Genomic DNA, 26517 nt, shown 5'->3' on the forward strand with positions numbered 1-26517 from the left:
AAGCTATGGCTAAAGCTACAGCTAAAGCTAAAGATACAGGTAAGGCTACAGTTAAAGCTGAGGCTAAAGCTACAGCTAAAGCTATGATTAATGCTACAGTTAAAACTACAGCTAAAGATACGGTTAACGCTACAGCTAAAGCTAAAGATACAGGTAAAGCTACAGTTATAGCTATGGCTAAAGCTACAGCTAAAGCTAAAGATACAGCTAAAGGTACAGTTAAAGCTACAGCTAAAGCTACGATTAAAACTACAGTTAAAACTATAGTTAAAGCTACAGCTAAATTTACAGCTAAAGCACAAAACAACTTCTGATTTATCACCATTTTTTCTGCATTTATTTCACTTCTTTGCTTCTACACCGTGTTTCTTTATGTAACACAGTGAGCTTTAACATTTTCGATGTTTATACGTGAGCTGCGCGCATCATAAACAGGAAACAGCTGTTGGATTCGTGCTTTTTTTCGGTGAATCATCAGCTCCACGTTTAAGTCACATCACTGGAAATACAGTCAACGTAAACATAAAATAATCTAGATGAGTATTTTATGTTCAGATCTGCGTTGTGCCGTGTTGAGTTTGTGTTCTCTCTCGTGGGACGGTTCAGTTTTGACTCTGGAGACACAAACAAACCAGCGGAAACGAGGCTTAAAACATCTCTCCTGCACAGTATTGTCCACAAATATCATTATTTTGTCTCATACTCTCCACAAAAAACATGATTTACTTATTTTTTGCTTAGAATATTTATTTTTTTTTAGAATCAGAGCAGTGTTTGCTGCTTTAAAGACGACAGACGTTAACAAAATTCAGGGCACGTTCCACCAGGAGGAGGCGCTGGGGAAAATCCAGTACACGACAGTTTGGTGTCTCACCTGAGGAGCTAAAGGAAGCGTCTGGGGTGGAGGAAGTGCTTATTTATTTCTTTTTTATTTAGATTTAGACCAGGGTTTGTCATTATTCTATATTTAAGCGAGGACAACCATTCATTTCAATATTACTACCTTAAAAAACATAAAAAAATAAACGTTGAGGAATGCGTCGTCAACAGTCTTCACCCTTTTGTTTCTTCAGTGGTCTCGTGGAGGGTCGGAGGTCGTCAGCTCCATGGGCGAAGCCGCACTGTTCGACCTGTAGGGGGCAGCCTTGAGGATGGTGTGAGTGGAACCAGCACGGACGAGTTTTCAGGGCACCGGGGGCGACGGGCCTCCTCTTCACGCCCCTGGACGGGTTCGCGTCGCGCCAGTCTCGTATGTTCACCCGCCCGCCTTCCACTGGAAAACACACGGGACGTTTAAACCCAAATACTCCCTGATCTGCTGGATTTTCATTAAAGCATTATTAAGTTTATAGAGTGAGTTTGGAAGTTTGAGTAATGTTCACTGCTCTTAAAATCAGACGATAAAAATAGACACGAGCAAATAATGAAAAAAACATGGTCCAAAAGTTTGTTTGTAACGAACTGAAGAGTTTGTTTAATGAGCTGCATCTGTCCAGAACCAAACCCAACATAAATCTGACCCCAAACCACATTCTTAGAAAAACGAACAGCACGTTACATCATGGAGGCGGCGGCCGGGCCTGTCCCAGTCATCACTGTGTCCACTCAGGATATTACAAATGGAAACGGTCACTTTAGGGGGTCAGTGTTTATCACGGTATCAGTTTTTTTTGGTTATTTTTTATGCAATATGATAAGATTTGAACTGTAGAAGATTGAATTATGAACTAAAATGACACAAAATAATGACTTAAGTGCTGTATTCTGCTGTTCATTTACACAGATCCACAATGTTTAGACGATTTTGTGGATGAAACAAATGTAATATTGTTTACTTTCTCATAAAGGTGTAAAATGTTCTGTTTCATGCATCAGTGGACATATATAACACTAAGGGAAAATAACAGCTCTGTCCTGGTCATTTTGGTTAAGGCCACATCTCTTATCTGTGCCCCCTCGTGACCCCCCCAGTCTGGACGGTTATAAAACACTGATGCGATCACATTGTTCGACTTTGCTTCAAATTTCTTATCTACAGACTGTTTAACCCCCACAGTTTGAGTAGCAGAAAACAATGGTGCAATCTCTTGTTTAGACTCTGGACTAGACTCTGGACTAGAGCAGGTACAGAGAGAGACACAAAAAACTAAAAATAAACTCAAAATAACATTAAAAAACAAAAAAATCAAAAATAAACTCAAAATAAAAAACTAACCAAACCCCCCCCAAAATAACAAAAAAGTTAAAGATAAATTCAAAATAAATAAATAAAAAATACTCAAAATGACTACAAAAAAATAATAAAATAAAATAAAAAAAATAAAAATAAATGGAAAAAATAAATTCAAAATAAAAATCCCAGGATCATGTAGAGCGGGTTAATATGAACATTTAAGACCAAAATCATGAGTCTGAAAGCAGCAGAGACAGAGAGAGGGGACACAAAAAACTAAAAATAAACTCAAAATAACATTAAAAAAAAAAAAAATCAAAAATAAACTCAAAATAAAAAAACTAACCAAACCCCCCCTCAAAATAACAAAAAAGTAAAAAATAAATTCAAAATAAATAAATAAAAAATACTCAAAATAACTACAAAAAAATAAATAAAAAATGGAAAAAATAAATTCAAAATAAAAATCCCAGGATCATGTAGAGGGTTAATACGAACATTTAAGACCAAAATCACGAGTCTGACAGCAGCGGTTACACAGAAAAGGGCGACAGATTTAGTGAATTGGAGCCAAAGTCGATGGAGCTGGAAGTGCGCCCACGATCACTTCCTGTTTGGAACGCGGCAGCTAGCAGGTTAGCTATGTCCATTTGTAAATACAGTCTATGGTACAAAGCCTTTTCATAATGAGCAAATAGTTTATTACGAATGATTCAAGCTGAGTAGGAGGAGTTAGGATATTTATACAGTAGATACTAAGCCTGAATCACTGTTAATAAACCATTTGTTCGTTATGAAATAAGTCTTTCTTTTTGTTTTATTAAGGCTTTTAAAAGTCTAGTTATTCTAAAGTGTAACAGACTCATCTTTTCTCTGTGTACTCGTCCTACATATTGACGCTGCATTTCACTAAGCGTTTAGTAGCTGTCAAATACAGTTACTTAGCAACCATATTTATTTTACATTACATCACATAAACATTACAATATGTGACAATTTTCTGGGACTGACACCACCAAAGAATTTTAAAAAGCTGTTTCATTTTGTTTTCCACAGCCAACTCCTCTTCCAGCGTCCCATCTGGTCCTGAAGAGACTGAACTGAGGACTCAGTGTCGGATTATGAACGAGTTTTGGAGGTAGAACTCGGGTAAAATGATGATACAATTATGTTTAAATGTGTTTTAAATATTCTCAAAGGTCCAGAAATCAGATCATAATCAGATTTTGGTAGTGCGTGTGAACATTTCCAGTGTATACCATAAACTGTACATATAAATGGACATAGCTAACCTGCTAGCCGCCGCCGCGATCCAAACAGGAAGTGATCATGAGCGCACTTCCTGCTCCATCGACTCATTTTGGTCTTAACATGTTCATATTAACCCGCTCTACATGATCGTGGCGTTATTATTTCGCTGTTGTTTCCATAAATCGCGTGTGTCAAACTCAAGGCCCGTGGGCGAAATGTGGCCCGTGAGGTCATTTTATGTGGCCGTGAGAAGGTGAATTAAAAGGTATGACTGTCTGTGAGCAGGTGTGCCCCGGACGGATACACACTTTTAAAAATGTCAGTTTATCAGGAGATACACAGTTACACACACATATTTTTTACATCCGTGCAAATGCATATGGGATATTTGTAACCTGAATAAGTAAGAAACACAGAAATAATTATTTAACAAGTTCAAATGTGATGTAAAACGAATGTAACTACTTTTTTTAGTTACATTTACACTGCCTTACAGTTAAATCTGGCCCTCAGTGAGTTTGACACCTCTGCCATAAATAAATCAAGATATGAACATTAATAACAGACAAATCAGGTGCCTTCTTTCGCCGAGGTCACTCCCGCTAGCGTTAGCAAGAGGTTTTGATGGACAGTGTTGCTAAAACTAATGGTGTGGGCGGGGAGGGGCGTTACCTTCTACAGCCTTGCTCCGGATTGGCTCTTTGGTTGCTATGATACTTGCGGTCGAATTTACAAATATGCGACCCTGCTCCAAATTAGCCGCTATAACTGCTAGCCTCGACACGCTGGACACTTACTCAGTCCACTTCTTTACACAGTCTGTGGTCTAAACTTTTGCCTGATCGTTCTCGTTTACCTCTGAAGACCTGGTGGTTGTTCTTGAGCAGCGTCTGCAGACCTCCGCACTCTTTCTTGAGTCTCTGCAGAGTTTCTTGTTCCAGGAGAGCGGCCACTTCGCTCAGAGGGAGGCTGCCTGGAAAGAAAAAGAGAGAGAAAGAGCGGAGACGATGAAAGATAAGAACAGAGACCTCCGTCACGAAGGCCCACGACGGGTCAGACGATGCAAAACTCTTCAGGAAATTAAACAGAACGAGGTTAAGGTCGATACAGATAACAGCTGTACTAATGTGATTATGAACGTGAGGTTTCAAAGAACTGCAGTTTTTGTATTTACGTAGAATTATTTCAGGGTTGCACTATAGGACTGTTCTGGGGCCGACAGCTGATTATATCCACGGAGATGTTAGCACTTCTTTTGCAGTTTTTTTTATTACATAATTCCATATATTTTACTTCATATATCTGATGTCTTCTGTGTGTATATAAAAAGCAGAAAGTAGCAAAAATAAAGTAAAAAAAAACACAAACACACTGAAATAGAGGGCGGGTCCAAAGGTGACTCGAGTTACAAGTCGGTTCTGTCACAGTAAAGATGCGATTCCTTTTCCTAGATATTTTTGGTAATAAAAAACAAATTGAACAAATGCATGATAGAATAGTTTAATGCTATACTGTGGAATTTTCCTGCCCCCAGAGTCAACGGCCTGATATAGACATTAAGAGGGAGCGTGACTGTTTATTAGACTTAAGATGAGACTTTATTAGACTTATTATAATATTAAATCTCTCATATTTTCACATAATCCAGTTTCACTCTTACATAACGACACAAATCACTACTCGTCAGATCCGTCGACAGAAAAATGGGGGCCCGGGGCAAGAAGGTGCACACGGGCCCCCTTCTACTTCAGTTCAATTCAAGTTTATTTCTATAGCAGATTTAAAACAACATCAGACCAACAAACTGCTTCACATAAAAGTAAAAAAACCCCAAATATACTAATCTAATTAATAGACAGGGGTTCCAATTCTGGGCCCCTAAGACCCTGGGGACCCCTTTGCCCCTTCCCGTTAACGCCCCTGCTACGTGTTACCAGCTGTGGAATGTTTCAGGTATTCTGTATTTTACTTAAGTACTTTTACCATTGTGTACTGTTTACTTTTACTACAGTATATTTGAGAGCAGTATCTGTACTTTAAACCCCACTACATTTTTGAACAGGACTGAAAAGTAAAAGTATTTTTTTATTATAGTTTGAAAAGGTTTATTTTTAACACAAAACAAAAATGTACAAATAAAAACAGCTGGAAAAAACGATTCAGTCGTTTCTGTTGGACAAAATTCAGCTCAAATCTTTATGAAAATCACCACATTTGAAGCTTTATAAGACTCAAAATCAACGTGAAATACTTTTACTTTTTACTCTTTAAGTACATTTTTAAGCAGGTACTTTAACACTCTTACTTCAGTAGATTTTTCATGTGATACTTTTACTCAAATACTTTTTAATCTGTAACAAAACTGCGTACTTGTTCCACCTCTGCTCGTTCCTCGTTACATTATTATTAAAAACACACTCGTTTTTGCTTACAGCTTTTGCACTTTTTACCCACACACGACGTCTATAGTTAGAACATTTCAGACCTAGAAAGAGTCCAAGTTGCGTTTTCACCGAGGCAGTCAGGGGGCCGTGAACTCAGCCCAATTAAAGCCGCTCCAACAAGCTGTCGGAGCCACCGGCGTGCCACATCTCACAGCCTCTTCTGAGACCGTGAGTCACCGCCGTCTTCTCCCCAAGTGGGACGATCATTTTAGACAGCGCACATCAAGAAACAGACAAAACTGGGATATCGTGATGTTTCCAGCGACGTGAGACAGTCATGGTACGCGCCGGGTCCAGTGTGTGTGTGTGTGGCGTTTTCTGGCCTTTGTTCCTCCACATGAGTTTTCCATCATGGCTGACCTTTGGTTTGTATGAACGCGTCCGCTCACGTCTGCTCTGACATATCGGACGTGGACAAACAACAGCAGGAGTTTGAATACTGATCACTTCATTCGTTCTGAGGCGAAACTGATGGAAAAACTGGAAGCTGCCGTCGCAATAAAAACACGAGGATTTGGATTTTTGTGTCAACGGACAAAGGAAATTAAAGGAATCGATCTAGCGTTATGTATAAAGTGTTTAAAAAAGAAGTGAGGCGAGAACGAAGGCGCCTGATTGGTCTGTTTTTAATGTTTATATCTTGATTTACGAACACAAAAGTGAAATAAAAAAAACTAAATCTGACAGCAACAGTTACAAAGACAGTTTTTCAATGGAAGTGCGCTCATGATCACTTCCTGTTTGGAACATGGCAGCTAGCAGGTTAGCTACGTCCATTTATATACAGTGGTCCCTCATTTATTGCGGGGATTACGTTTTAAAAATAATCCGTGAAGTATCAGCTTTATTTTTTACATTATTCTCTCTGTTTTTGCTGTAAAACCCCTCACCACACACTTTATACACTTTTCTCACACAGGCGTTAACATTTTCTCACATTTCTCTCTCGTTTAAACTCTCTCAAAGTTCAAACCTTCGTCGGCGTCTTTGTCGGTGCAGAACGTTTCATCGACATTGTGGGTTTTGTCGGGGAGAAAACAAATTGCAAACGTACAGCACTTCAGAGTCACACTGAGATCCAACGTTTATGTAAATTTGTCTGAACACATTCTGTACTGGACAGGAGACACGGCACGGAGGAGACTGATGGACAATGGTCTACAGTCCAACAGCCAATCAGGACGCACGACACAATGGTCTACAGTCCAACAGCCAATCAGGACGCACGACACAATGGTCTACAGTCCAACAGCCAATCAGGACGCACGACACAATGGTCTACAGTCCAACAGCCAATCAGGACGCACGACACAATGGTCTACAGTCCAACAGCCAATCAGGACGCACGACACAATGGTCTACAGTCCAACAGCCAATCAGGACGCAGGACACAATGCACGCTGTAAAAAAGCATGAAAAATCGCAGAAAAACAATCCGCGGAACAGCGAGACCGCGAAAAGTGAACCGCGATATAGCGAGGGACAAGTGTATGGTTTATGTTATGATGATTGAGGATGCACCGATCTGATACCGGTATCCGATATCCGCGCTGATACAGAAAAATGAGCTGGATCAGATATCGTCTTTCAGGTATCGGTTAAGTTGATATCCTGGTCAGACATATGATGTGCTGACGCTCTGATTGGCTCTTTGGTTGCTACGATACTCGCTATAACCGCTAGCCAAATGGCGGAGACACTGGGGGCGATGTGGGTGAGCGTCTTGCCCAAGGACACGACGACAGCGTTCATCTGTGTGAGCTGGAATCGCACCGTCAACCTTCAGATCAGCGGGCAAACGCTCTACCAACTGAGCCACCGTCGCTCTTCGACTTCAGTTTGTCAGAAACATATTGTCGGCCCAAACTGATCCTTAAAATAGTTGGACAAATTGCTTCGTCGGCGTTCCAAGTTTGCATCACACTCCCACACTTCCAGACGCTCTCGACGCCAGCGTGTAGTGCGAAAGCGGGCGGCGTGCCATCCTCGTCCTCCTCGCTCCGACGCCAGGGAGATCCAAGCCCTAATAAAATATCAATACAGCGTTTAGGGCTGGCCTTTGCTGACGGGAAAGTTAATGGGGATTAATGGGAGCGGTTTGGTATTGACAGAAGCGACCCTGCAGACGCTCGGACTAAAGCCTCGGAGCTCGTTTAAGACCCTGAGAGCGCCGTGCTAAATGTCACCGCGCTCATTTAAAGGAGAGGGGAACGAAAAAACATATATCTGCAGTGATCAAGAAAACAAAACCAGAAAAACTATAGACTATACAAATTAAATAAATGAACTTTTATGAGAGTTGAATCGTGTTATAATCATAGTCTCTTCATGAACTTACTCCGAGTTTTGATATTTTGATTCACGTGTTTAAGTAAAAGTACAGATACTGGAGCAAAAAAAAAAACTAAAAGTAAAAGTATCACATGAAAAAATATACTTGAGTAAAACCTGTTTAAAAAGAGTAAAAAGTACAAGTATTTCACGCTGATTTTGAGTCTTTTAAAGCTTTAAATGTGGTGATTTTGATAAAGATTTGAGCTGTTTTTTTCTGTTTTTAATTGTATATTTTTTTGTATTTTCTTTTTACCCTCAGGTCTCAAACTATAATAAAAAGTACTTTTACTTTTCACTCCTGTTCAAACATGTAGTGGAGTAGAAAGTACAGATACTGCTCTTAAATGTCAAAGTAAAAGTAAAAAGTACACACTGTAAAATGTACAGATACGCTCCACCTCTGGTTTTCACCTACCCCCCATCTCCACCCACTGCTCTGTATTTACTTGGCGAATATTCAGACTCCGGGTCAGACATGTAGGGTTGAAAAAAGGCTATTTTTCAAGTATTTGTAAAAGAAATGTCACTATAAAGAGGAGGGTCCTGCAGTTTTGAGCCTGACGTCGATGGACCTGTTATAACTGAGGTCAAACGGTCAAAGGTCATGTTTTTACGCAGCGCTTTTCCACCTTCAAGGCTCCAAACGCTTTACATCAGGGAACCACTCACCCATTCACACATTTACGCACCGGTGCACACACACACACACACACACACTGGAGCGAGGGGGGTTAAGTGTCTTGCCCAAGGACACAAAAGCAGCATTAATCTATTATTGTTTTAGATCAATACGGTTTAAAATGAACAAAATGTAAAATAATGACGGAAGGTAAGGAAGTACACGTAGTAAAGTCATGTATTTAAGTAGAATTTTAGATATCTGTACTTTCTTTTGGTACATTTTACAGCGTGTACTTTTTACTTTTACTTCAGTACATTTGAGAGCAGTATGTGTAAAAGTAAAAAGTACTTTTCATACGATTTGAAGGGGTATTTTTAACCATGTTCGTGGAAACGTCCTGACTAAAGTTTAAGAGTTCAAGCGTCGACTTTGAGCCAAAATAAATACACAAAATTGTTTCGTATTGTTACTGTGACCAAAATATGCATCATTTTTTATTTATATCACGACATTTACACTTAAACAAATGAACACTTATGCGAAATACTTTTATTTTTTACTCTTAAAGGACATTTTTAAACAGGTACTTTTAAATTTTACGTCTAAAATTACATCAGTTTTTCCCTGTGATACTTTTACTTGAGTATTTTTGCTCTGGTATGTGTACTTTTACTTAAGTAACAAGACTGAGTACTTCATCCATCCATGTTTTTATCAAATATCAAACCAAACTGAGCTCCTCACTGCCGCCTCTACGACTACGACAAACTGGCAAAGAACCAAAAACATGATGTATTTCCGGATGCCGTTCGAACGAGTAGGAGTCTTTATGTTCCATCAAAAACATTTAACCTGAAGCACATCCTACGAACTCTTTTTCTCCTAAACCCACGAATATTCGAGCTGCAGCTGCCTTTAGAAATGAGCAAAAGTCTGGGTCACTTAAAGGGACAAGGTAACGGGATAGTTCCAGCCCTGCATTATGGATGAGGTGTAATTGTGCGTGGAAGTGTTTGTGAGTGCTTTAAAAGTGTGACAAAAGCAGAGGACCATGGGACATACCGGCGGGGGAGTCGAGTTGACAGGGGGCTCATTTTATTTTTCAAAGAGGGACACCAGAACTGGACACTCTTTGTATTAATTTACATTAGAGAGGGGGGCTCATGTGAGGCTTTTTTACCCCGGGACCCCAAAAAAGTCTGTGAACGGGCCTGTAAACTGGACTCGAAAGACTGTGTAAACGAGACAGCAGCAGTTACAGAGAGAGGAGCCAGGAAGTGCGCTCAGGCTCACTTCCTGTTTGGAACACTGTGTCCATTTATATAAACAGTCTATGGTTAATCACATACTTGTACTTCTATAATCCCTATATTTGTGTGTAAAAATGTTTAGAAAGTAGCACTTAGTAAACACTCTATACCAGATCTGCTACAAGAGTGATAATAAAAACTCTCTTTCTTTAGACCGCATGTGTCAAACTCAAGGCCCGCGTGCCAAATGTGGCCCTCCACATCATTTTATGTGGCCCTCGACAGGGTAAATTAAAAGGTATGATGGTCTTAAAATGTCGTTTTACCAGGAGATTCGCAGTTACACATATTTTTACATCTAGGCAAACGCATATGCAATATTAGTAACTTGAATAAGTAATAAATACAGGAACAGTTAATTAACAAGTTAAAAAGTACTTAGTTATTTTACATCTGGCCCTTTGAGAGCAGCCATTTTGCTGATATGGCCCTTGGTGAATATGTGTTCAACGCCCCTGATTTAGACAATATACTGTGATTTTCCACCTTAAATGTTCGTACTTTGTGTTTTATTCCCATGTGTCTTTATATCTGTGTGATCCTCAGTGTCCAGTGGGTTCACAGTGCTCCATGGGTGTATTTTACCTGCTCAAATGCGTTTGGATACGAGTTTTAGTATGGATTAGTATCTGATTCTGGATATTTCTGACATCCTCACTCATGTCGTGTCCGTGCACTTACACAGACACTGGGATCCTCGGCGTTGTTACATAACTGTGTGAACTCTGTCAGCACTAGAGTCTACATGAATAAGTAACTCCACAGTGGTGTAGGCAGCCTCGCGTGTGCCCCTCTTTGAAATGAAAATGAGGCATATTTTTATTTTATTGCACCGATATAGAACACGAGAGAAATAAGACCTCTATCAATGGAAAACTTAACACTGGTGTGAACTGGATTCTGCATTAGAAAAACAGCCGTGTGTGCCATTTTTCTGTGTATAATTATGGGTATCGTCTGAGCGGCGTTTCCAGCACCATCTGCAGAAGATATTTCCAGAAACTTTCAAATATAAAACAAACACTATTTTGGACTGTTTGAAGATAAATGTAAAATGGAAAGATGGGGAATCTCGGAGTGTTTCTGAGCAGATCCACGGAGCTGGTTGGTGTAGAGCCTCGGTTTTGCCTTTGTTCTAACAAGCGTAACTGGTCAGACTCGCTCTATACAAGCACACACTTCCATTATTCATGGCGGCGTGTGCATAATTCATCCTGTCATCTCTATACTAAGTTACAGTCTTTATATCCCCTCTCTTTCTTTCCTCCCGTACCTCTAATTTGAGCAGTGACACCGGAGCGGTTTTTAATCATAGCAGCGTTTGTCAGCTCCTTATCTGTTCTCATTGTGTGTGTGTGTGTGTGTGTGTGGGGGGGGGGGTGTGTGCGTGTGTGTGTGTGTGTGCGGGGTGGGCGGGGGGCTCAGGAGAGGAGGTGACGGGGGAGGGGAGGCGTTCCGGTAAAGGTGATGCGTGGGAGGTTCGTGACAGGAGACTGGGGATCTGTTTGGACTGATCCACTGGTGCAGGGAAAAGGTGAAACTCTGAGTTCAAAGTAGCAGCGGAATCAGGAGGAGGAGGAGGAGGAGGAGGAGGAGGAGAGGGAAGAGGTGTAAGAAGGAGAGGAGGGGCCTGACTGACGGAGTGATGGAGGAGGAGGAGGAGAAAGAGGAGGAGGAGGTGGAAGAAGGGGAGGAGGATGAGGAGGAGAGAGAGGAGAAGCCTGACTGACGGAATGAGGGAAGAGGAGGAGGAGGAGGAGAGGGATGAGGTGTAAGAGGGAGAGGAGGGGCCTGACTGATGGAATGAGGAAAGAGGAGGAGGAGGAAGAGGAGGAGGAGGGGGAAGAAGAGGAAGTGGAAGAGGAGGAGGGGAAGGAGGGAGAGGAGAAGGAGGGGGAGGAGGAGAGGGGGTGGAGGAGGAGGTGGAGGAGGAAGAGGAGGAGAAGAAGGAAGAGGAGGAGGAGAAGGAAGAGGAGGAGGAGAAGGAAGAGGAGGTGGAGGAAGAAGAGGAGGCGGAAGAGGAGGAGGAAGAGAAGGAAGAGGAGGAAGAGGAGGAGAATGGTCCTGCTGACTGAGTCATGGAAGAGGAGGAGGAAGAGGAGCAGGAGGAGGAACAGGAGGAGGAACGGGAGGAGGAGGTGGAGGGGCCTGCTGACTGAGTGATGGAAAAGAAGGAGGAGGAGGTGGAGGAAGAAGAGGAGGAGAAGGAGGTGGTGAAGGAGGAAGAGGAGGAGGAGAAAGGGAGAAGGAGGACAAATAGGAAGAGGAAGAAGAGGAGGACAAGGAAGAAAAGGAGGAGGAGGAGTAGGAGGAAGAAGAGGAGGAGGAGCAGGGGAAGGGTGAGGAGGTGGCGGAGGAAGAGGAGGAGAAAGGGAGAAGGAGGAAGGGAAGAGAGGAGGATAAATAGGAGGAGGAAGAAGAGGAGGATGAGGAGGAGTTGGAGGGGGAGGAAGAGGAGCAGGGGGAGGAGGTGGAGGAGGAAGAGGAGGAGGAGAAAAGGATGAAGGGAGGAAAGGAGGACGAATAGAAGAGGAAGAAGAGGAGGACAAGGAAGAAGAGAAGGAGGAAGAAGAAGGAAGAGGAGGAAGAAGGGCCTGCTGACAAAGTGATCGAAGAGGAGGAGGAGGAGGAGGAGGAAGGGATGAGGAAGAAGAAGAAAAGGAGGAAGAAGAGACTGAGGATGAGGAGGAGGGATGTGGAGACGGAGGACGAGACAAAAGGTGGAGGTCGCCGGTGCAGCAGGGACCTGGAGATATTTAAGGCCTGTGGTGAATCATCGCTTTTGTGTTTGAAAAAGAGGAGAGATATTATTATTATTACATATCCAGATAAAAATAGTGTTTATTGTTGAAAATGAGTCACTGCTGTAAAACTTTCACTGGACATTTCAGAAAAAAAAAAACAAGTGAATCTGAATCTGCTCGAACACAAAAGCTCTCAACATGAAAAAAGATTTAAAACGATGTCTGCTCCAGGGTCAAACATGTCTCCTGTTGCTAACGCTAACGGAAAGAACGCGCCGGATCCGTCTGTTATTAATGTTCTTATCTTCATTTACAGACACAAAAGTAAAATAAAAACATCAGGATCACGTAGAGCGGGTTAATACGAACATTTTGAGTCGATGGAGCGGGAAGTGCGTCCATGATCACTTCCTGTTTGGAACGTGGCGGCGGCTAGCATGTTAGCTACGTCCATTTATATAAACAGGCTATGGTGTGTAGTGCAGTAATTTTGTTTTTAAATGTTCATTAAAACGTGCTGTTCTTTTACAAACAAATAAAATAAGAAAAAATAACATGTCAAGACAGGATTCTACTGCCGTCACTGAACTTTCCTTGTTATAATTAGTCCAAAATTCCCGTCAATCCCTAAATTATTAATCAAAGAATTCCCAGAGCAGACCTATGCTAAGTGCTAATTGAACAGGCCAAAATAATGTTGCTAAATGAATAACGCTTCACTGGATTTAATTAGCGTTCGCTCATGTGTGGGCACTTTTGTTTTGTTTATATCTGTGTCATCGTGGCGTTACCTCCTCTGTTCCAGTCCGCACCTGCGCCCACGCCGCCGCCGCCGCCACCCGCCGTCATCCCCAGGAGCGCACGGCCGACCCGCAGAACGACGCCGTCGACCAGGTCCCGGGGGAGCGAGGCGCAGTTCCTCACGCTCTCAACCTTATCTCGGGGCTGAAACCCGGCTCCCCATTGGCTCGCCGGGGTCCCGCGGGAGGCGTCGTCATGGAAACGGCCCTCGTCACTCCCGACGTCCGACCCGTGGACCGCGACCCCGGGGGCGTTCTGGCGGCTCCGGATGAAGCGCGCCCTTTGCTGCTCTGCTTCGCTCTCTCGTGATTGGCTGTAGTTCCGTGACTTCCCCACGAGGCAGACCTGGGAAAGATCATGTGTGTGACTTTAAAACGCAGTAGAAGAAGAAAAAAAACTAGACAGGAAGTGCTCCACTGTGTTTTTAAACTACAAACACCTTCATTTCTAGAATCATTCACATCAGGGGCGTCGGACACATTTTCACCGAGGGCCACATCAGCAAAATGGCCACCGTCAAAGGGCCAGAAGTAAAATAAATGTAACTACTTTTTAAACCTGTTAATTAACTGTTTCTGTATTTATTACTTATTCATGTTATAAATATTGCATAAGTGTAATTGCGTATCTACTGATAAAACGACATTTTAAGACCATCATACCTTTTAATTCACCCTGTCCAGGGCCACATAAAATGATGTAGAGGGCCACATTTGGCACGCGGGCCTTGAGTTTGACACATGTGATTTAGATAAACAGACAAGGTTTTGTTTCTGTTTTTTGTCTGAAACGTGGAGATTATCGCTCTGTTAACAGCTCAAGCTAAGGTAAGAGGCTAACGCTAGCAACTTTACGCAGCAACGGTTTATTTAAGACTGTTTTATTCACACAAAAAATCAACATTGTCATTACAAATCTCTGCTAAACAAAAGGTAAAAGGAGCTGTTCATGTGAAAAACTTACACTTGATGACATCACGAGGTGGAGCAGAGCGTTTTGAGCTTTGGAGACGTGTGTGAATGAAATAAAACACAACTCCAGGTCTGTTTTTGAGGAGGAAACAGGATTAAAAACATGACTTAAACCTCACACGAGTCTAGTTTACGTAACATAGAACCTTAAACGCACAATGATGGATATCGCTGATTAGCATTTCCACAAACAAACGCTAGCTCTCGTTAGCGGCCGGTGTGTATTGCAGCGTTTAACGGCCAGCAGCATTAAAGCAAACAGCCCTTTGGGAACGATAAAGACGTGATTTACTTCCGTCCGCCTCCAAATGAGGCTCAGGTGGGAAAAGGCGGTGATGCACAGCTGGGCTCGACGGGGAGAAGCAGAGTCGGGTTTATGTTCATTAGTTTGATGCGTCACATTAGATCGGCCGCTCTGCGTTCGGACACTTTGATGAACAAGGCGTTTTAATCAATGACGAGTGCGTACGTCTTTAGTAGAGTTTTTTTCTCTTTACGCGGCCTTTAAAATCACAATCAGAAGAGTTTTATTGCCTTTGTCAGTGAACTTTCTTCGGTTAAAGTGCAAAATAAAACACTGAATAATAATAATATGTACGTTTAAAAATATATATATACAACAGCGCTTCAAATACACTTTTATAAATACTTGTTGTACTCGTGTTCACTGCTCTAGGTATGTTTTTAGTAGTTAATATTAGTCTGATAGAGCAGTAGAATGTAACAAAGTAAAAGTAAAAGTAAAAGTACTGCGCTTAAGTAAAAATGTTATGTATCTGTACTTTCTACTCCACTGCATTTTTGAGCTGGGAAAGTAAAAGTAAAAGTGTTTTTTATTATTGTCTGAGAGCTGCTGAAAAGACTGAGAGTTTATTTTTAACTCAAACAAAAATATACAAATAAAAACTGGAAAAAAAAGCAAAACAATTCAGCTCAAATCTTTATCTTTATCAAAATCATCACATTTGAAGCTTAAAAAAACTCAAAATCTGCAGAAAAGACTGTTACTTTTTACTCTTTAACTACATTTTTAAACAGATACTTTAAAACTTTTACTTAAGCTGATTCTTTCATGTGATACTTTTACTTTTACTCAAGTATTTTTTGCTCTAGTATCTGCACTTTTACTTAAATCCATCGCTGCGACTGATGTAAATGAATTAGCTAAACATTTTTACAGCTTCTGAGACAGTGGGACAAACAGAAACATGCAGATCTGGAGACTGTGGGTTTCAGTCGAGCAGTGGGCGGTTATGAGCCAATGACAGAACCAGAAAAGATTTTTGGCATCTTCAGAAATGTCAGATACAAACCAATGAGAGTAAAGCTGTTTTTTAAATTAGCGTTAGCATTAATATTTATTCACTGTCGCGTTTAAAGGTCCCGCATGACACAAAATGGATTCTCGTGAGGTTTAAGTCATGTTCTAACGCTGTTTCCTCCTCAAAAACAGACCTGGAGTTGTGTTTTGTTTCATTCACACACGTTTGAGTAACACATCTCTAAAGCTCAAAACGCTCTTTTCCACCTCGTGATGTCATGAAGTGGTAGTTTTTCAACATTAACAGCTCCTTTTACCTTTAGTTCAGTAGAGATAAGTGGCAATTTCCGGGGCTGAAATGATCCAAATGATTCTACAAATGAAGGTGTGTGGAGTTTAAAAACACAGCGGAGCACTTCCTGTATTGCCACATGATGACATCACAAGGTGGAAGAGAGCGTTTTGTGTTGAATGAAATGAAACAAAACACAAATCCAAGTCTCTCTGTGACGAGGAAACATTAGAACAGATCAGAAAACCACAGCCTGATGCACATTAAAGCTGTTGAACAAAGATGATGAAGTAAACTGGGCTGATAATGGAAAACAAATGTGTGTCGGTTTTGAATAAAGTGTCATGTAAATGTTCAACTCCAAACAGGAAGTGATCATGGACGCACTTCCTGCTCCTTCGACCCTGGCTCTAATTCACTTTCACTCGTCATTTTGGTCTTAAATGTTCATATTAACCCACTCTACATGATCCTGGGGTTCTTTGGTTTTGTTTTTTTTAGTTATTTTGAGTTTATTTTATTATTTATTTATTTAAATTTTTTGTGATATTTTCAGGGTTTAATTTTTTTTGTTTTTTGTTATTTTGATTTTTTTTTTTTATTTATTCATTTATTTTATTTTGAGACGGGGTTAGTTTATTTTCTTTATTTCTTTGTTATTTTTAATTTTTTGTTTAATTTTTTCGTTATGTTGAGGTTTTTGGTTTATTTTATGTTTTTTTTAAACTATGTCTCTCTCTGTCTCTGCTGCTGTCAGACTCATTTTGGTCTTAAATGTTCATATTAACTCGCTCTACATGATCCTGGGGGTTTTATTTCACTATTGTGTCTGTACATCAACATTTGAACTTTAACCCTGTAGCGTTGGATGCTAACGTCGCCGCCGATAGACTCGTGGTTGTGGACTTTCCATTACCGTAACTCCACAACCAACTGTGCTTCATGTAAATTCAAACGGCGTCTCAAAGCAGAGACATGAGGCTCTTTAAACATGTCACTGTCATTACGGTCATGTGCTTACGTCGCCCTCGAAGACGACCAATCAGAGCGCAGGAGCCAGTTATTTGATGCGTCAAATGAAAAATAAGGATAGAGGCGTAAAATAGAGAAAGTTATGTGAAAAAAGGCAAAAGTACATGCTGATACTTCCTTAAAAGTTTTATAACAGATGAAAAAGGCGCATTCTTTCCCTGACGTCACTCGAGCTAGCGTTAGCAACAGGTTTGATTGACAGCGTTGCTAAGTGCCTGCTCCCTGTTAAACCAGCTTTTTTTTTTTTGCGGGAAGAGGCGTTACCTTCAACAGCCTGTCTCCTGATTGGCTCTTTGGTTGCTATGATACTCGCGGTCTGGATTCCAAATATCAAACTCTGCTCCAAATTCGCCGCTATAACTGTTAGCCTCGGTTAGCTTCATTTGGAGCTGAACGCTGTGACGTCACACTCAGTCCACGTCCTTACACAGTCTGTATGTTTAGCGTGTCGTGCAGTCTTAAAGTGACTATCGACGCGTTAAATCGGCCGTGACCTGGGTCCACACGCTCATATCTGGCGTCTTACCCGTTTGGTGGACGGGATCCTCAGACAGTCCTCCTCGGTGCTGAAGCCGCTCGCTCGGCTCACCTCTGAAATGAAGTCGATGTATTCTTTATACTGAGACTTCTTGCACTGGCGCCTCTGGTATTTCCCATAAAAGTCGAAGAAACAACAGGGGAGAACGAAGTAGCGGCAGGAGTAAGACGACCTGGGATGGGAAACACAAATAGATGTTTTAGATGATGATTTTCAGGTCAATCACATTTAACACAGACGGGGGCAGATTAATTTAATATCTGTAATTATATATAGTGAGTTCTTGGGTCTAGTCACAAATAGAAACGCTCAGGTTCAACTTTTGCATATTTCACGACAAAGTACAGTGTAATCAATAGGGGAAAACTGGCTCTTGCGCCCCCATGTGGTAAGATCTAAAAACTACCAATAGGAAACTTTATATTATGCTGTTTTCTGATTTGTTCTAATGTCGTTTCCTCCTCACAAACAGACCTGGAGTTGTGTTTTATTTCATTCGCACATGTTTAACACACAAACCCTGTAGATTTAAGCTTCTCTGAAAACTGAAAACACTCTGTTCCACCTTGTGATGTCATCATGTGGCGATACAGGAAGCGCTCCGCTGTGTTTTTAAACTCCACACACCTTGATTTCTAGAATCATTTGGATCATTTCAGCTCCGGAATTGCCGATTTTGACCGAACTAAAGGTAAAAGGAGCTGTTAAACTACCACTTGATGACATCACAAGGTGGAACAGAGCATTTTGAGGCTTGGAGATGTCACAGACTATTAATAAAGAGTTGCTCAAACATAAAAATGAAACAAAACACAACTCCAGGTCTGTTTGAGGAGGTAACATCATCCGAACATGTTTTAAAGCTTTTAAGAGTCAGTTTTGTGTCATATAAACACTTTTAATCTCAAATACCTTCTTAAAATATAAATACTAATAAAAAATACTATTCTCCAACGCTCTAATCTGCTGTAAATTAAGTAAACCTCTCCATATTAGCCCATAACATTGTGATAAAACCCGCTGTCGACCTAAAAAAAACACAAACATTGGGGAGTATAGGCTGTTTGGCTCAACGTTGCCATCCGGTGGTCAGCTCATAAATTACGCATGACATTCAAACGACACACACACATTTGGGGCATCCTTTCACACATGCTCGCAAAGCCCATAATGTAATTCCAATGAGAAAAGAGCAGATGGCACTCCACTTTCTGAGAGTGATTGTGTGTTGAGGACCGGCCTGGCAGCGATGACGGGGATCCATGGCGTGAGCTCGTCGGAGTGGTTCCCAATCAGCCAGTCCGTACTCGGGAATAAGAAAGACTCGCTGGGAGTAATTGCCTTTTCCTAAAATAGCACCAAAAAAAGAAGAAAAAATAACATAAGAGGTTCTCAGAGCAGGGAGGATGCAGAGAAGCTGGATTTGAATTTAAATCAATTTTGGGGCGATGTGAGGGACAGTGAGAGGACGAGATGTGACAGGATTTAGAGATGTTTATTCACACGACCTGATCAAAGTGTGGACACGGCCTCCCACCGTCACTTTTACTACTTTCTACATTTTATACACACACAGAACACATCAAATATATGAAGTAAGAAGTGAAGAAATAACTTAAAAAACTCCCCCTCCAGCCCTCAAAGATGAATGAGGTTATGTCCTTTTTGAAAGCAGAGAAGATTAGATATTTGGTATATCTAATGTTCTCTGCTTTCAAAAAGGACATAACCTCATTAATGGGGTAGGGTAGTGTAAGAAAAATATATACAGAAAGTAACCATTTATTTACTTTTTAGAAACTGTCCAAGAAAACCTCTATTTTATTTTATTTAAATTTGTATTTTATTTGCATTTAATTTTTTTTTTTTGGTATTATTATTATTATTATTATTATTATTATTATTATTATTATTATTATTATTATTATCACACATATTTTATTAATTTAAAATATTTTTATTATTGATTTATATATATATATATTTTTTTATTTTTTTATTTTTGTGAAGGTTTGTGTACTAAATGTTGTTGTCTAAATGACAGACCTATATTTGCTCACACATCAATAAAAATATATGAAACAGAAACTTAAATAACTCTGCTAAATGTTTTTTGACAAAGGAAAGCGTGGATGACGATTTTTTTTTATAATGTATGAAAATAAAGAAAAATTGTAGAGTTATTTCATTTTTTTCTCAACTATATAATTCCATATTTGCCCCTGATCCACTCACGTCTTTGATATTTTACAAAGACGTTTTCAGATGGGTGTGACTGACAGGTGGATTAAGACCAATGAGCTCCTTCGTTTCACGTGTCACTGAAAAAACACAGATCTGATTGGACGATCACGTTTGATTTGAGACGCAACGAAAGAGGAGGAGACCGGACGGATATGAAGCTTTATAAAAAATACAGAGATGTCAGTCTGGATTCCACACACCTTACTTCATTTATCTGATGTCTTCTGTAGTAGTAAAGTAGTAAAAATAAAGAAAAAAAAACATGAATGAGAGAAAATGTCCAGATTTTTAGCAGGTCGTGTGTGTTGTGTGTGGTAATGGTGCATAAAGATGTATTTTAACAACCTTTTAATACTAAAAACATGATCAAATACTAAACATTATAATTTTTGACACTTTAAAGTTGTAGTCTATAACTTTTTCAGTTCAATTCTAGTTTATTTCTATAGCACTTTTAATGTTCCTGAAGCACTTTCACTTATCTGTGTTTATGGCTCAAAAACACAGATTCTTACTGTGAGTTATCGCTTGCTTTAACGCAGATCTGACCTGTAACTCAGCCTGGCAGCTTCACTTGTTTGCTTGTCTCCATGGAGATAAGATACGTTTTATACCGTACTGTGGAGCATTCCAGGCAAAGGCGGAGAACTGAGCGATAAAACATTTTAACTCAACACTGATTACAGTTTTATCACTTAAAACCATAGACTGTTTGTATAAATGCACAGAGCTAACCTGCTAACCATTACAAACAGGAAGTGATCATGTGCACACTTCCTGCTCCTTCAACTCTGGCTCCAATTCACTGTCTATTGAAAAACTGTCCTCTCTCTGTCTCTGCTGCTTCAGACTCATTCTGGTCTTAAATGTTCGTATTAACCCTCTACATGATCCTGGGGTTCATTTATTTTAGTTATTTTGAGTTTATTTTTATTATAATTTTTTAGTTATTTTGATGTGTGTTTTTCTTTTTACTTATTTTCTTAATTTTTTGTAGTTATTTGGAGTTTTTATTTTGTTTATTTTCTTTTTTTTTGTTATTTTGAGGGTTTTTTGTTTTTTTCTTTATTTTTAAAGTTTTTAAAGTTATTTTTTTTATAATCTTGTTGTTATTTTGATGTGTTTTTTGTTTACTTTATTTATTTTTTGTTATTTTGAGGGTTTTTTTCTTTTAGCTATTTTGAGTTGTTTTTTTGTTTTTGTTTTTTGAGGGTTTTTTTTTTATTATTTTGTTATTTTGAGGTTGTTTTTTTTTGTTTCTTTTGTAAATCCCTGTCCTCTCTCTGTCTCTGCTGCTGTCAGACTCATTTTGGTCTTAAATGTTCGTATTAACCCTCTACATGATCCTGGGGTTTTGTTTTTTTTTAAATAACAGCTCAGTTTCTATGATGACGTCACACCCACTCAGTCACTTCTTTACTCAGTCTATATTTAATAAAACACAAAAGTAAAACGTGGCACTTGGGCCGTACGACTGCGTGAGGATGTTGTAGTTTGTCGTTAACACAAACACATCTGACTGCTCTGTAAAAAGGTTTTCACTTCCGCTGGGAGCTCAGAGATCGCAGATTGCCCGGCCACATCCGCTCGCACAGAAATCAGTCAATAATAGATGAAGTGAAATGGAGGCATTCAGCAGCTCCACTCGGGCCAAACGGCACAGCGGTTTTCCCTCATCGTGAGTGTTTACACGATTCAGGTGAAATTTAACCCCATCCAGCCTCGTTCAGCTACTTGGTTTTACTTTTTATGTGACGGCAGCTGTAAAACTTTAAGCAAACTCTCTCCTATAAGTGTAAAAAACGAAACTGAAACTCATGAAACGTGTTAATGTGTCGTTTTGTTTGGCGAATTTAACATTTTCAAAACAATAAAAGGAAACATGGTGATCTAAATATGTGTGTGTTACAGTTAATACCCCATAGAAGTAAATACCTCCTCTTTAATACCCCACAGAAGTAAATACCTCCTCTTTAATGCCCCATAGAAGTAAAATACCTCCTCTTTAATGCCCCATAGAAGTAAATACCTCCTCTTTAATGCCCCATAGAAGTAAATACCTCCTCTTTAATGCCCCATAGAAGTAAATACCTCCTCTTTAATACCCCATAAAATAAATACCTCCTCTTTAATGCCCCATAGAAGTAAAATACTGCTCTTTAATGCCCCATAGAAGTAAAATACTGCTCTTTAATGCCCCATAGAAGTAAAATACTGCTCTTTAATGCCCCATAGACGTAAAATACTGCTCTTTAATGCCCCACAGAAGTAAAATACTGCTCTTTAATGCCCCATAGAAGTGATTTATAGGACATCTCTTCTCTGAGCTAACAGGTTATTTTTAAAACCCCACAGTCTTTCTAGTTTTGAATTTGAAAGTGTTCTTTGTGAGTGAGTTGGAACAATGCGGATTCCCCTTGTTTCGTGACGAGGTTTCTAATAACACTCATTAAAACCCCGTGTAAGTCAAAATGAGGTGCTTTGTTCGGGCCTCGCTCACCTCCAGCACAGTCTGGGGGCCGTACATGTCCCAGATCTTTCTCCTCCGAATGTCGATGCCTTTTCCAGGGTGCTGCAACACAAGATGGCACCGCGTTTACTGTAGGATTTGAATTAAACCTGGTTGTCGTTGTTTTTCACTGCGATATTGGTTAGGCTTCTCCAGCTGAAGTGTAAAAATATGAATATGGTAAAAGAAAACACAAACTACCAGTCGAACGTTTGAACATACCCCTCAATCAGTGTGTTTTTTTTCTTTATTTTAATACTTTCTACATTTTATACACACACAGAAGACATCAGATATATGAATTTATTATTATTATGTAGTAAAGAAAAAACATAAAAATGGCAAATTGTCAAGAGTAGTTTCCGTTTGCGTTGTCGAGAGTTATTTAAATAATTTTCTTTACTACATCCAGCAATTACATATATCTTACTTCATATATTTGATGTTTTCTGTGTGTAAATAAAATGTAAAAAGGAGTAAAATAAAGAAAAAAAAACACAGAAAGAGGTGGTTGTGTGTCCAAACCTTTAACTGGTAGTGTGCATAATATAAAACTTCTGCTTTAACTTATTTCAAACGGTAAATAAAACATTTGAGTTCATTTTTGAGGAGATGGGAGGCTGTTGTTTTCAGCGTGAATCATGTTTATGTGTTGTGTTTCCCTTTGTCCCGTCCTCTCACCCCTTCATTGGTCAGTATGTGGACGAGAAGCCCGTTTCCACAGCCGAGGTCGACAAAGGCCTGGGGGTCGCTGAGGTCGCTCTCCCTCCTCTCCTCTGACCACAGCACCTGCACACAGCGGAAATGCTCTTTTGTTCTGTTCAATCCCAGACTCCGTGTCACACCTGCTCGCCCACATGGCTCACGATAATTGACTTAGAGCGTCCAAGACATTTCACGCGTAACACGCTCGCCCCAAACCAAAACACCGACCTGTGACAGTAACAAAGGTCAAGTGAAAAGCTCTTTAAATCCAACTGTTTACCTGTTTTTGCAGTGGGGCAGTATTTTAATTTCTGTTTGTCTTGTTAAATACAGAACTACACTGTGATGGATGCCTCTGTCAACGCTCCACAGTGTCAGCATTTTTCTTTATTTTCTTTTACATTTAACGTTACACATATTCTTTACATTAAAACACACATAGTTTAAGTTTGTTCCTTTGTTTAGACATAGACCTTCTCATTTTGGTTAATATCTGTATAAATTTACTTGCTTGTTTGTTTTTAGTTGAGCAGAAGGAGAACTTGACAGATTTTTTGTTATTATTACATTTATTTTTACTAATTTTGTTTTCTTAATTTGCTTAAAGTTATTTTATTAATCACTGTATAGTTATAATTATTTAAATTATTGTTGCTTTGCCTGAGTTAGTAGTTTTAGTTTGTCTTTTTAGTGTAGTGCCCCCCCTTGTGTTCATTTTGGGTAAGTCCTTTTGTATTTAAACACCTCCGTTCTCTGGTTGGGTTAGTTTTGGTTTTGTTCTGGTTAAGTTGATCTCAGTTGGGCCTTACTTTTTGTCAATATTATTTGCATTAATTTGAGCCTTTGTTAAGTTTTCGTTTTTGTATGTATTAAATTTAAACTGATTTTTACACCGTTGTCGCTGCCTTTCTGTTTGGTCCTCTTCAAAAACAAACAAAACAAAAATAACTACATAAGTTAGGTCACATTACTACACATATTATTGCACTAAATGTGATTTTAAAATTATTTTGAAAAAGTTTAGGGTCCCTGTTTTTACTACAGCCTTCACTGAGAAAGATTTGGTTTGTATTAAAGGGTCATATTACACAATTATCTAATCTGTCCTAATGTTTCCTCGTCACACACAGACCTGGAGTTGTGTTTTGTTTCATTCACATGTTTAACACACAAACAAACTCTGCAGATTTAGGCTGAGTTCTTCTCTCAAACTGAAAACAGTTTGGTCCACCTTGTGATGTCATCATGTGGTGATACAGGAAGTGCTCCACTGTGTTTTTAAACTCCATACATCTTCACTAGAATAATTTGGATCATTTCAGCTTCCGGAAATGACACTTATCTCTCCTGAAACTAAAGGTAAATGGATCTGAAAACTACCACTTGATGACATCATAAGGTGGAACAGAGCGTTTTGAGGTTTGGAGATGTTACAGACTAATCATAAAGTGTTACTCAAACATGTGTGAATGAAACAAAACACATCTCCAGGTCTGTTTTTGAGGAGGAAACAGTGTTATAACATTCAGTTCACAAGAGACCTTTGAAAATATGAATTTATGTGTAGCGTTTACACACCAGCAGATATGTAGCAATAGCAACATCTTCATACACAAACTTCTCTGGATCAGTCACTTCTGGCCAAACCTGAAAGAAATAAATGAATAATTTTACAAAACGAATACATTTATACAACGTTTATTCCACTTTCAAGGCTCAAAGCACTTTACATCAAGGAACAACTCAAACATTCACACAAACATACACACACCAGTGCACACAGACACTGGGGGCGAGGCGGGTTAAGTGTCTTGCCCAAGGACAACACAACAACTGCATTCATCTGTGGGAGCTGAAATTGCACCACCTTCAGAACACTACTAACTAAGCTCCTGTCGCTCCATAATAACACATGGCATTAAACACTGTGCTCACCTTCACCATCGCTTTATACTTGTCCTTCAGACGCTGATACATGAGGCTGTACTTTTCCACAGGAAGCAGAGACAACGTGCTTTTGAACTCACTGCTTTTACATTCAGTCGTCCATCGCACAAGTTTAGGCAGCAGGTCTGAGTGTAGCCAGGGCAGTTTTGGGTAAGCGATGCCGTCTGAAAACCACTCACCTGGGGACAAAACATGGAGCTCCAAAGACCTAAATGAAAACATCACAGCGAGGATAAGTAACTGCTTTATAAAACACACACGACCAGTCACAAGTTTGGACATGCTAAATCATTCAATGTGGGGTTTTTTTTCTTTGTTTTTACTACTTTCTACATTTTATATACACACAGAAGTCATCAAATATACAAAGTAAGATATGTGGAGTTATGTAGCAAAGAAAGAATGTTATATAACTCTCCTAAAAACTTCTCTTCACCCCTGACACTTCCTCCAGCTGCTCCAGTGAGATAAAATATAGGTTTTAAATTTAGAAGGAGAGCGTGAATCCAAACTTTTGACTGGTTGTGCATATGAAGTATTCTTTCAGTAATATAATCTGGACTGACCACTCCTCCTTGTCCTGACCGGTGAGTTTGAACTGATAGATGTTGCTCTGTTTATAAAACACTTGTCCGTCTGCATCCACTTCAAATGGAAGAAAGGTCACTTCTGGAAAGTCTAAAGCAAGAAGGGAAATAATAGTAACAATAACAACAACCACCACCACGTTTTCCTCTGTCATAACTCACCTTTACGTTTAATGATAACTTCTTTGTGTTGTTTTGTCCCATAGCAGTTTACTTTGGGAATAAAAGTCCTGGTACTGTAGCTCCACTGTTCCACATCCGTGTGCGTCTCTGTGTGTGAACTTTCACTGTTCAGAAACATCAGGGCTTTATCTGAAAGTCCAGTGACCAGTGCACATAAAGATTTCCAGTCAACATTTTGTCTTTCTGTCTCTTTGACTCCACACAAGCGCTTGTTGACAACGTGAGGCTTCTGTATCCACACATCCACAGCTGACCAGAACCCTTCAGGCAGAGTCTTACATCCCGCTGGAAACGTTATATCAAATAGTTTGGGCATTCTGTTCCATCAGGTGCGAGTTTAAGGGAAGCTAACTAAAGAAAAGCAAGACCCGAAAGAAAAAACGGGGTATTTTCTACAAGATTTAAATGAAAAGAAATCATATATTTATCAAAGAAATCATATATTTACTTCTTATATTGAGTTAGACCAGTTTAACAACGATTAAAGAGTAAATAATCAAACTAGTAAACCTATGAGAAGCCAGTCTCAGCACATGACAGGAGCGGCTGGACCAAAACACAGTCGCAGA

The 26517-nt window shown here is 39.8% G+C and overlaps 1 protein-coding gene across 1 annotated transcript; it reads right to left on the minus strand.

The window, feature by feature from the left end:
• Positions 1–817: 817 nt before the first annotated feature.
• On the minus strand, positions 818–26517 carry trmt44 (tRNA methyltransferase 44 homolog). Its single transcript, XM_033983585.2, has 11 exons — positions 25928–26517; positions 25745–25856; positions 25167–25386; positions 24810–24878; positions 23208–23315; positions 22518–22589; positions 19014–19120; positions 17762–17945; positions 13670–14024; positions 4281–4397; positions 818–1273 (listed from the first exon to the last, which is right to left on the minus strand). Exons 1-11 carry the CDS (start codon positions 26262–26264, stop codon positions 1044–1046), a joined length of 1911 nt encoding a protein of 636 aa, XP_033839476.1. The 5' UTR covers positions 26265–26517; the 3' UTR covers positions 818–1043.

Source organism: Periophthalmus magnuspinnatus, chromosome 18, assembly GCF_009829125.3.
Source record: "Periophthalmus magnuspinnatus isolate fPerMag1 chromosome 18, fPerMag1.2.pri, whole genome shotgun sequence".
NCBI lineage: Eukaryota > Metazoa > Chordata > Actinopteri > Gobiiformes > Gobiidae > Periophthalmus > Periophthalmus magnuspinnatus.

What these genes read in the sequence shown, in the direction of transcription:
- trmt44 (XM_033983585.2), bottom strand. Translation starts at nt 26,264, where the DNA reads ATGCCCAAACTATTTGATATAACGTTTCCAGCGGGATGTAAGACTCTG. An exon ending in AGTTATCATTAAACGTAAAG is followed by an intron (nt 25,857 to 25,927) that starts GTGAGTTATGAC and finishes TTCTTGCTTTAG; the next exon opens with ACTTTCCAGAAGTGACCTTT. An exon ending in ACATACTGACCAATGAAGGG is followed by an intron (nt 22,590 to 23,207) that starts GTGAGAGGACGG and finishes CTTGTGTTGCAG; the next exon opens with CACCCTGGAAAAGGCATCGA.